Genomic DNA, 12,437 nt, shown 5'->3' with positions numbered 1-12,437 from the left:
TACAGCAGAATTTAAGCTGTGGCTCTTGTGAGGCACTGAAATATGTCAAATTCATTTTTTCTCAAGGTACAGATTTTGTTATACTGTACTGGATACTGTCATACAGAGCAATGGTTTTCAAATTTCTTAACCATAGCCCTCGGTACAAAATTTTTCATCATGACTCAGTACACATATGTGTATATAACAAAAGTGTCACCAGACATTACCCTTACAGTGTACCATGCAGTTTAATGTTTTCTATTCTTTTTTAATGCTGATAGAAACTCAATTGGGCACACAGCCTATGGAATAACACTGGTCTAGAGTAAGAAGTATTATCCTTATTGTTCTTTTAAATAATAAATTATTATCTTTCTGAGCTCCATACTTTCTACCATATGTGTGATCCCTCCTTCAATACTGCCTTTTGTGTCCTTTGAAAGAAATTATATCTTTAAGTTTCTTGATAAAATGTTATACTTCTTCGCCTGTTTATTATATACCAGTAAGGAGGAAACATATTTCCCTGTGTCTTGAGAGCTCTATTGGTTATATATTTGTGCTCAATTGTATAACAGCAAACCCCACTGAAATGTGCTTCTTTATTAGCACTTTTAGAAATTCCTTATAATAACATAGTTGTGCTCTAAGATTCATTGTTGCCTTAATTGCAAACACCAGTATTATACTTTATTTCTGTTTAATGGCCACACTTGGGATGCAAACTCTCCAGTGAGTCCAGAATATGCGCATGCATTTTACTTATACTTTTCTCAAAACTGAAGTAATTCAAGGAACTATAAGATACAGTTTTAAAGTAAAATGATCAAATATCATGACATGAAAATATGTCAGAGATAAATGAACACAACTGCTTCCATTTTCTGAAGGCACAGGGACAACAATCTTCACTGAGCTCTACCCCCTGCACTTTACCTGTGTTATCATGTGGATTTTAATCCTCAAAACACTGCCACAGGGTAGACATTATACTTATTTTTAAATTGAATGAGGTGATGCTCAGGTTAACTTGCCAGGCACACAGCTAACAAACGGCAAAGCCAGTATTCAAACCTAACTCCAACTCCAAAACCCTTCCATGTCATGTCATGCTGCATTTCTTATATCAGAGACAAAGGAGCCATACCCAGAGAGATAATGTAATGAACCCAATGTCATAGACATTTTAAGAGCCAGCAGTATAATTGCTTCCACAATCATATACTACCTCCCATTACTGACCTCAAGGTGTATCTTTTGTTCCATTCTTTTCTTCATGTTCATGCACCAGAGCTGTTTTCCAGTCCCCCAAACTCTGATGAAACTCTGCCTTTGCCCTTGTTGTTAAAGAAATAAGGCAATGAGTATTTAAAATGCTGTTGAGCATGTATTCATTCAAAGTAAAAGACTAGGAAATCAGCAATAAGACATCATGAGGAAAACCGAGCATCATTCTATTTCCATCAAACAAAGCTATTGACAGTAACCTAGAAGCTTAGTTTAGTCAGTATTAGGCTTGATATTTTCAACTACCTCATAGGGTGAACAATTCAGCTGGAGTCTGAATCACCTTTAGAAAGGGTAATCAATGTAATAAGCTGAGGTTATATACACACATGAACTAATTTACTGGGGGGAGTCTGTATAGTTAATAATACACTTCATTATTAACTAAGAAACTCTAGTTTCTTATTATTACAGATAACAAGAGCATTGTATATTATTTTGCAATGTTTTTATGTCTGAGGATATTCCATTCAACCTCTTTCCCTGAGTGGGTGGAGGAGTAGAGAGATAGATAGTGGGTATATCCAGATTGAAAGCATAATAGTTAAATATGTGGGTGCTGGAATTAGTCTCACTAGATTCACAATCTGCTTAGCAGTTGTGTAACCTGAGGCAGGTTACTAAACTTTGCTAAACCTCAGTTCCTCATGTAGGTTCTCAATAAATGTTAGCTAGTATCATTTTTAAACTGGCTGCTCTTAATTATCCTACTTTCAAAAATACTAATAGTTAATATTGCATTTGATTTTTAGTTCCTAAAACTCTGTAGAAATACAGATAACATTTTAGTCAGTGCCAAATAGAAGAATTCTGATGATAAATAACTAACAGCACTCCATCGTGAACACATATAGTGCTTTCCTTAAGGATTACATCAATAGCAAATAGTTTGATTACATTATCCCATGATGACTTATTGATATTGGTAGGAGGTTGCAACTTTTTGAATCTGAAGTACATTTCATTTGTAAAACTTCAATAGAGCTGCTAAGTTATCCAAAGCCCAAATCCTTCCAGACAAATGCTCCCCCTGCTGACTTTCTTCAGAGCTGCAGAAACATCTGAGGGCTGGCCAAGTTGGAAGATGTGAGGGTTGGGGGAATTACAGCAGATAAAATGGGGAGAACACACTAACTGAACCTGATAGTGGTATACAGATTTTTCCAAAGGCAGTACTCTCCTGTTAAGTTTTCAAGATATCAAATATTTTGAAGAACAGAGAGGAGGATTTGTCCAGGTTAATTGATACATAGATCCTTCTCTAAAATGAAAAGCATGTACAGAATAATAAGACATAAAGGGTATAAAATAAATGGGGTCAAACACAACAGGATATTTTTACTCCATTGTAAACAATATCCTTTCCTTTGCTGATGTATAGCCAGTGTCTTCATCGAACTACAAATTCACTTCAAAGCAGTAGTGATGAGGTAATAAATTAATGATATTATAGCAGGATTTTTATTGCAATAATTTCATAAGTTTTCTGACTGAAAGCTATAGTTTTCAGTCTTTGGGAGATGGTTACTTATTCCCATTAGAAAAGACTATAAAAGCCAAGATTGATTCTGCACATTTTTAAACAATCTGTCATAGACACAGCATTGAATGGAATGTGGAAATGATGCAGACTTAGAAAGAAAAAAGGGGATAGTAAGGAATGATAGTTTGTACAAAACAGAAGTGGTTTGTAATTCAAGTTCATTATCTTGTAAAGCCAGTAAAGTGCAAATTTCAAAATTTACTTACAAAATGAAGGTTACAGCAGATAGCTTACTTTTTTGTTGTTTTTTTTTAATTTTATTCTATTTTTGCCATCACCACTTATCCCCTCTATGCCCTCTTCCACCTCAACCCACCCTCCTCCCCCCACAATCAACATTACTTTTTTTAATTTCTTTATTGATTAAGGTATTATATATGTGTCCTTATCCCCCCATTGCCCCCCACGCCCCCCCCACTCATGCCCTCACCCCCTGTTGTCTGTGTCCATTGGTTAGGCTTATATGCATGCATACAAGTCCTTTGGTTGATCTCTCCCCCTTACCCCCGCCCTCCTGTACCTTCCCTCTGAGGTTTGAGCATCTGATCGATGCTTCTCTGTCTCTGGATCTGTTTTGTTCATCAGTTTATGTTATTCATTATATTCCATAAATGACTGAGATCATGTGATATTTATCTTTCTCTGACTGGCTTATTTCACTTAGCATAATGCTCTCCAGGTCCATCCATGCTATTGCAAATGGTAAGAATTCCTTCTTTTTTACTGCAGCGTAGTATTCCATTGAATCACCATTACTTTTATTATCATTTCATAGCTTATAAAATACACTTCACTATTAACTAAGAAACTCTAGTTTCTTATTATTAGAGATAACAAGAGCATTGTATATTATTTTGTTTTATTTTTATGTCTGTTTTTCTCTCTTTGCTAATTTACTTTCATTAACTTCACACCTCCTCTTACATTTCTTCAAAAGGTATGATTTGCTCTTTAAAATGCATTTTTATAAATACTAAATGTTCAGTTTTGTACAGTCATTTCATTATGCTAACCTCAAAATCTGTCTTGTGCAACAAAAACTGGGGTAGTAATGCTTATATCAGAAGAAAAAGACTTTAAAACAAAGGCCACAGCAAGAGACAATGAAGTACACTATATAAAGATAAACGGAGCAATCCAACAAGAGGATATAAGCCTTGTAAACATTTATGCACCCAACATAGGAGAACCTAAATATTTAATGCAAATCTTGATGGACATAAAGGGAGAAATCAAAAGCTATACAGTCATAGAAGGGGATTTTAACACCTCATGGACATTAATGGATAGATCTTTCAGACAAAAAAAAATCTACAAACTGCAGCCTTAAATTACACACTAGATCAGAGATTTCACTAATATCTTCAGAGCATTTCAGCCCAAAGCAGCAGAATATACATCTTTTTCAAGTGCACATGGAACATTTTCTAGGATAGACCACATGTTAAAACACAAGATGTCTTAATAAATTTAAGAAGGTTGAAGTTATATCAAGCATCTTCTCTGACCACAATAGTATGAAACTAGAAATTAATCACAAGAAAAAAAAAACTAAAAAACACACAAAGACATGGAGGCTAAATAAAATGCTACTAAACAATGAATGGGTTAACAATGAGATCAAGGAAGAAATCAAAAGCTATCTTGAAACAAATGAAAATGAGAACACAGCAACCCAAAATTGAAAGCACTGAAACCCAACAGTGAAAGCAGTCCTAAAAGGGAAATTCGTGGCATTACAGGCCTATCTCAAGAAATAAGAAAAATCTCAAATAAACAATCTAACTTTACACTTAAAGGAACTAGAAATAGAACAAGTAAAGCCCAAAGTAAGTAGAAGAAATAAAATATTAAATATTAGAGCAGAAATAAACAAAATAGGGTCTAAAAATACAATACAAAAGATCAATGAAACCAAGAGATGGTTCTTTGAAAAGATAAACAAGATTGATGAACCTTTAGCCAGACTCATCAAGAAACAAAGAGAGAGGACCCAAATGAATAGAATCAGAAATGAAAGATGAGAAGTAAAAACTGAAACCACAGAAATACAAAGGATTTAAGAAAACATTATGAACAGCTATATGCCAACAAATTGGACAATCTGGGCAAAATAGATAAAATCCAAGAAACATACAATCTTCTAAAACTGAATCAGGAAGAATCAGATAATCTGAATAGATAGATTACAACTAATGAAATTAAAGCTATAAAAAAAAAGTCCTAGACCAGATGACTTCACAGGTGAGTTTTATCAAATATTTAAAATATTTAAAGAACAATTAACATCTATCCTTCTCAAACTATCCCAAAAAGTTTAAGATGAGGGAAGACTCCCAAGCTCATTTTACAAGGCCAGCATTATCCTAATTCCAAAACTAGATAAAGACATGACAAAGAAAGAAAATTATAGGCCAATGTCCCTGAAGAACACAGATGCTAAAATCTTCAACAATTACCAAATCTGGATCCAGCAATATATAAAGAAAGTTATACACCATGATGAAGTGGGATTTATTTGGGGGATGCAAGGTGGGTACAATGTCTACAAATCAATAAATGTGATACACCACATAAACAAAATGAAGGATAAAAATCATATCAATAGATGCAGAAAAAGCATAATCTAGCATCCATTTATGATTTTTAAAAAATCTCAGCAAAGTAGAAATGGAGCATACCTCAATGTAATAAAGGCCATATATGACCAACCCACAGCCAACATCATACTCAAGGGGCAAAAACTAAAAGTGTTTCCCTTAAGATTGGGGACAAGACGGGGATGCCCACTTTCACCACTCTTATTCAACATGGTACTGGAAGTCCTAGCACAGCAGTCAGACTAAAAGAACAAATTAAAGGCATCCAAATTGTAAAGGAAGAAGTAAAACTGTAGTTATTTGCAGATGATATGAGAGAGCCCTAATAATTCCACACAAAAAAACTATTAGAACTGATAGATGAATCCGGTAAAGTAGCAGGGCACAAAATAAATATCCAGAAATCAGTTGCATTTTTTTACACCAATAATGAACTATCAGAAAGGGAAACTAAGAAAATCCCATTTACACTTGTTTCAAAAAAACAAACAAACAAACAAGAACAAAAAAACTTAGGAATAAATTTAACCAGGAATGTAAAAGACCTATTCTTGGAAAATTACAAGACACTGAGGAAAGAAACTGAAGAAGATACAAATAAATGGGAGCATACTCCATGGTCATGGATAGGAAAAATTAACATCATTAAAATGTCCATAGTACCCAAAGCAATCTATAGATTCAATGCAATTCCTCCTAAAATACCAGTTGTGTTTGTCACAGAGCTAGAACAAATATTCCAAAAATTTATATGGAATCACCCTGAATAGCCACAACATCTTGAGAAAGAAGAAGTTAGAGGAATCATGCTACCTGACATCAAACTTTACTACAAGGCCATAGTAATCAAAACAGCATGGTACTGCTATAAAAACATACATACAGATCAATGGAACAGAATACAGAGTTTAGAAATAAACCCACACTTTTATGGTCAATATTTGACAAAGGAAACAAAAACATACAATTGGGGTAAAGATAGTCTATTCAATAAATGGTGTTAGAAAAATTGGACAGACATGCAAAAGGATGAAACTGGACCAAATTCTTACACCATACATAAGGATAAACTCTAAATGGATTAAAGACTTAAATGTTAGGCTCAACATTATAAAAATTTTAGAAGAAAACATAAGCAGTAAGATCTCAGACATTTCTTGTAGCAATATTTTTTTCTGAGATATCTCCTTGGGCAAGGGAAACAAAAGAAAAAATAAACAAATGGGACTACATCAAACTAAAATGTTGTTACACAGAATGGCTATCAACAAATCAACAAACGACAAGTGCTGGCAAGGATATAGAGAACCCTCAAGTACTGTTGGTGGGAAAGCAGATTGGTGCAGCCACTGTGGAAAGCAGTTTGGAGTTACCTCAAAAAATTAAAAATGGAACTGCCTTATGACCCAGGGGTTCCATTTATGGGAATATATTTGAAGAACCTTGAAACATTAATTTGAAAGAATATATGCATCCCTATGTTTATTGCAGCATTATTTACAATAGCCAAGATTTGGAAGCAGCCCAAGTGTCCATCAGTAGTTGAGTGGATAAAAAAGCTATGGTACATTTACACAATGGAATACTACTCAGCGGTAAAAATGAAGGAAATTTTACCTTTTGTGATATCATGGATGGACCAGGAGAGTATTATGCTAAGTGAACTAACCCAGTCAGAGAAAGACAAGTACCATATGATTTCACTTATATGTGGAATCTAAGGAAGAAAATTAACTAACAAACAATATAGAAACAGGCTCATAGATATAGAGAACAACCTGACAGTTGTCAGAGGATATGGGGGTTTGGGGGACTGGTTTAAAAAAGTAAAGGGATTGAGCAAAGAATAAAACTCATAAACACAGACAACAGTATGGTGATTACAAGAGAGAAAGTGGGGTGGTGAGAGGTAGAAGAGGGTAAAAGGGGGATATATGATGATGATGGAAGGAGAGTTGACTTGGGGTGGTAAGCACACAATACAATATACAATAGAATTGCACACCTGAAACCTATACAATTTTATTAACCAATATCACCCCAATAAATTCAATAAAAATTTTTAAAGGTATTTGAAATGAATGTTAAAACATTTTGAAGCTGCCTTATGGAGGGGAAGATATTGGAAAATTACATGTCTTTTTACTCAGCTGTAAAGTCATGTCTTAGTTTAACAGATCTTTTAAAATATGTGATGGGGCTGACCCATCAGTCACTTTTTACATAGTTTCTATGTGAAATGTGGATTTAAATTGCCATAGTTTCACTAATGAGATAAGGGATACATATAAATTCTTATAGAGTTACTTCCCCATGAGTTCCACTGCACCTTTTCTCAGTGAAAGGATTTAGTCATCCATACCAAACAAGGGAAGAAAGTGATAGAAATTTCACCAATACTCTCGACAAAGCTACTATTATCTTGGGAGGGAAATATTGAATCAAGCTTGAGCATTTAACACTGATCGATTCTAAGAAAGCTCCTTTTTCCATCCATGTTTATGCTTGTGTATACTATTATATCATTTCTATGTGGATATTTACCAAAATTCTTCATACTTACAGGTATAGCATAACCCTGTAATTGCCCAAGTCAATATCCATGTGGACAAGAGGCCACAAAAATGATCATTTTGCATCTGCGTTTATTTTCAGTCATGCCAATAGCCAATATCAGCTAAGTCACACTGATCAAGTAAATTATTGTCTGAGTCAGCTATTAAGGGGGGCAAAATAGCCAGATTATGATGTGCAGGCCTAATTTTAGATCATACAGACACAGCCATAGTCAATTAGCCTCAATAGAATGGCACAAGTGTAATTTCCATAAATTACCATGTTCTCCACATTTCAAGTAAACATGCATAAAAAACTATTAGTATTTACAGCAGCAGAACATACCCCTTTCCATACCAAACCATGAGTCTGGAAATACTTCCAAATCAGTTTTCCCCTTGGTCTCAGTAAGACCCCATCGTTCCAAATTAGAATGACATTTACAGTTTCATTCCAAATAAACAACAAATAATAAGAAATAATCCAAACATGTTTGGTTTTCCTGCAATTATATTTCTCAGTGTTTGTAGAAAACTTGCATCTTCTATAATTTGCACACCATTCTGAATTTTCTCATACAAAATATGAGTATTTTGTACTACAAAAATTTGGGGCTTTCTTTCCTATTGTGTAAGTATAGATTATTTCCTATTTCTCCTCTCTGTGACTCAATTTCTTTATATATAAAATACCACTATGATCTTACCTGTAAAGCAGTACCTAACTGTAAGGATAGAGGATTAAAAGATTTGACACATGTAATGCAATTAAAACAGAGCCTGTCACATAGGAAGTGTTCAATAAGTGTTAATTATTATTGTTATCATTTTATTACCTTATTACTACAGATGCTGCTTTGGAGCATTAATCTTTTATATGTTAAATTACTTCCAGAGTCAGATCAGTCAAGAAGAAATTAAATGTATATAGCAAAAATGAAGAAAGACTGTGAAAGGTCCAAATTCATAATTAAAATATTTTGTAAACTTTTAGGATTTGGAAGTGTGTCATATTCTTTCTCACTCACCCAGATGTTTTCACATCTTTTGATTAAAAGTAAAATATTCCCAGTTGAAATCTTAAGAGAGTACAACTATTAGTTAGAAAAATGTGTCGCAAAGCAAATTTTCACATCTGAAAAGTTAAATGTGATTATGTTCAGAAATTTAAAAAAATAAGGGCTATTTAAGGCACCCAAGAACAAATAGGAATTACATACTTTTAAAAATCAAGTAGTTTTGTTACAGTTAATAAATAAAGAACACCAACAAAACACCAAAATTATTTGATCAGAGTGTAAAATCTAAAAGAACTGAATTTTCCAGAGGCTAATAAAAGGTTAGCTGAGGACACAGAAATTCAAATTTCCTTCAAAGTGGTAAAATGCAAGTACAAACAAAGAACTTGATTTGCCAGCTTTCAGCCCAGAACTGCCCTCTTCCCACAGAGCCTGGAGATGTGCCAGGCTCCTACGCCTATTCTTGACTTTATGACAGAGGGTGTTCTTTTCCTGTTAGCTTTTCTGGGCATGAGAGAACATATCCTAACCAGGATGAAGCTTTGCCACAGAGCAGAACTATCTTAAGGATAATGTGGCAATGTTTTGTAAAACCTAGCAGCCAGATTTTCATTTCTGCAGACAAAGCCAGCCTTCAGCACATTGTGAAGGAGATGGCGTTTCCTCAGTACAAGCCGTTACCCATCACTGAGCATTCAGTGCCCTCACACTGCACCCTAACTTCCCACAGACCCTCGCCCTGAGTAGCATTCATGATGTAGGTCTATGACTTGAAATCCTGGCTGCACCAAAGCTTTATAACAATGCCACTGCTTAGGCACAACCCCCAGGGATTCTGATTTAATTGGTCAGGGGTGGAGTCTAGGCATGGTTTTTTGTTCTTTTGCTTTATTTTATCTCCAGCTCCCCAGATGATATTCTTGGTCAGGCAGAGTTAAGATTCACTGATGTAGAAGAACAATATTTCTCATTTGAGTCTGCAGACCACTACAATCACCAGTGATGCTTAAGGGATGGGGTGGAAAAGGTGAAGAGGATTAGAAATTACAAACTGCCAGTTACAAAATTAGTCACAGGAAAGTAAAGTACAACATAGATAAGATAATTAATAATAGTATAATAGTTATGTATGATGTCAGATGGGTACTAGACTTACCATAGTGATCACTTCACAAGGTATATGAATGTCTAATCTCTATCCTGTACACCTGAAAATATTACAACATTGCATGTCAACTCTAACTGAAAAATAATTTTTAAAGTGAAGATTCTTGAGTACTCAGATAGTCTGAATCTTCATTTTAACAAAACACCCCAGGTTACATTTAAGAACAAATTTTTCCCTTATTAAAACTTACCCATCTTCTGTCCCATTTTCTACTAATTAGATAGACTAATTCAAAACAATGTGAGAATGGGTGCTGTTGAAGTCAAGTGCTACTTTTTTTATTTTTCAATTACATTTGACATTCAATATTATATTAGTTTCAGGTATGCAGCATAGTGGTTAGACATTTATATAACTTACAAAGTGATCCCCCAATAAGTCTAGTGTTCCCTTGATACCATCCATATAAAATTATTACAGTATTATTGATTACATTTCCTATGCTGTATTTTACCATCCCATGACTATTTTGTAACATTTTGACAAAGTCTCCTGAAGAATTTCTGTGGTAGGCCAGTGAGGGTGGTTTTGTTTGGTTGGTTATGGGGTGAGGGGAGGAGACAAACCTTATTGTACCTCTCAAATCCTATTGTACAGGTAGTTTCCTATTTCACTTGAGGCATCTCCGGTGAGCTAAAGCTTAGTCAGTAAAAGAGAAAAGTTTTGATCCCTGGAGCTAAGCTCCTAAGCCCCACTAGCTCCATCTTTTTTTAAATTTTTATTTATTAAGGTATTAGCTCCATCTTATGGCTCCTTGCCTCATGGGTGACCAACTCCACAAAATGGCCATGTTTTCATTAGATTTATTAAACTCAAAGTGAATATTTACCAGCACCTACCCATTTCTCTTCAATTTTGTAAACATTTGTGGCTTTTTTTTCCCCATGCCATTGCCTTATATCAGTAGTTCTCAACCTTGGCTGCACATTGCAATCACCTGGCAAGCTTTAAAAAAATACATATGTCTGGGTCTGATCTCCCAGGTTCTGAGTTAACTGGTCTTGGGTGGACCTAAGCATAAGATTTTTTGAAAAGATCTCAGGTGATTCTACTGTGCAGACAAAGCTGAGAATCACTTGCCTTAAAGGAAACAATGCAGTCTTCCACAGGTATGGGTGGCCCAGCAAACCTCACAGGAGGAAGATCCAATAAGTACAATTATTACATGTAACCTGGATCTGGTAAAAAGAAGATATTTCCCTGCAATTAAAAAAAACCTGCTTTGAACCCATATAGACCTAAAGAGCATTATGCATGTAATGTAACATGGGTGGTTGTTATTAACGTGCTACTTTTGTTTGATGTGTTAATTCCCTAATATCGTTTACTTCCCTCCCTCATCAGCTACACTAAAACCAGTACTCTTTTCAGAAATAAAGATAAGGATTACTTAAACTGAAATCTGGCCCCTCTGGGTCTGAATTTGTCTTTGTTTCATTTTGTAGGTCACTCTCTGGGCGCATTGTTGGAGGGGTTTGGTGGTTCTTCACCCTGATCATAATTTCTTCCTATACTGCCAATCTCGCTGCTTTCCTGACTGTGGAGAGGATGGTTTCTCCCATAGAGAGTGCTGAAGACTTAGCTAAGCAGACTGAAATTGCATATGGGACCCTGGACTCTGGATCAACAAAAGAATTTTTCAGAGTAAGTTCTTTACATTTAATTGGGCTTGCTGGTTTTTATTGTATCATCTTCTCACAAAGGCAAATTCACAGTGCTATAAGGGAGGGCTAGAAAAGAGTGGGAATGTTATCAAGGCAGAGAATCTTACTAGTAAATATAGCACTCCTTAGTTGCTGACTTAATTCATTGTCCATTAGAACTAAGACTGGTGTGTGACATAAGTGGCATGCCAAGAGCTCTAAGCTTGAACTGCCAGGTTTGAATCTCAATCCTGCCACAAAGTGATTGTTTGTCCTTGGGCAAGTCATTTAACTTCTGTCAGTCTCGGTTCCCTTCCTTGAATAATGAGGGTATTGAACTAAGTAATATATGTTCTCCTTCCTAGCTTTTACAAAAGCAGTGATTTTGAGTCTCAGCAGTTCACAGAAGTTAGGTAATTGACTCTGTCTAGGACTCTGAAGACTGAAGGACTATAAAATTACCTATTCTATTTTAGACATTGGTTTTCTATTGAAATATATTACAGTTGTTTCAAGTATTAATGGACATGCTGATAATTTAATTTTCAGGGAAGCAATAATTGTTTTTAAATTTCATGAGAAGACTTATTTTCCCCTCTAACTCCCTCCCTGGAGGCCAACTCTTGGTGAGGAAACAGTA

At 35.1% G+C, this 12,437-nt stretch overlaps 1 protein-coding gene across 1 annotated transcript in view; it reads left to right on the top strand.

The window, feature by feature from the left end:
- LOC132225065 (glutamate receptor 3-like) overlaps nt 1–12,437 on the top strand; it is a 347,385-nt gene that overhangs the window by 273,800 nt on the left and 61,148 nt on the right. Inside the window, 1 exon segment of the mRNA XM_059680281.1 lies at nt 11,600–11,798. Within this exon segment, the coding sequence (XP_059536264.1) occupies nt 11,600–11,798 (199 nt within the window).

The sequence above is a fragment of the Myotis daubentonii genome, chromosome X, assembly GCF_963259705.1.
Source record: "Myotis daubentonii chromosome X, mMyoDau2.1, whole genome shotgun sequence".
Taxonomy (NCBI): Eukaryota; Metazoa; Chordata; class Mammalia; order Chiroptera; family Vespertilionidae; genus Myotis; species Myotis daubentonii.
The sequence above is the reverse complement of the archived record's forward strand: the minus strand, read 5'-3'. Positions and strand labels throughout refer to the sequence as shown.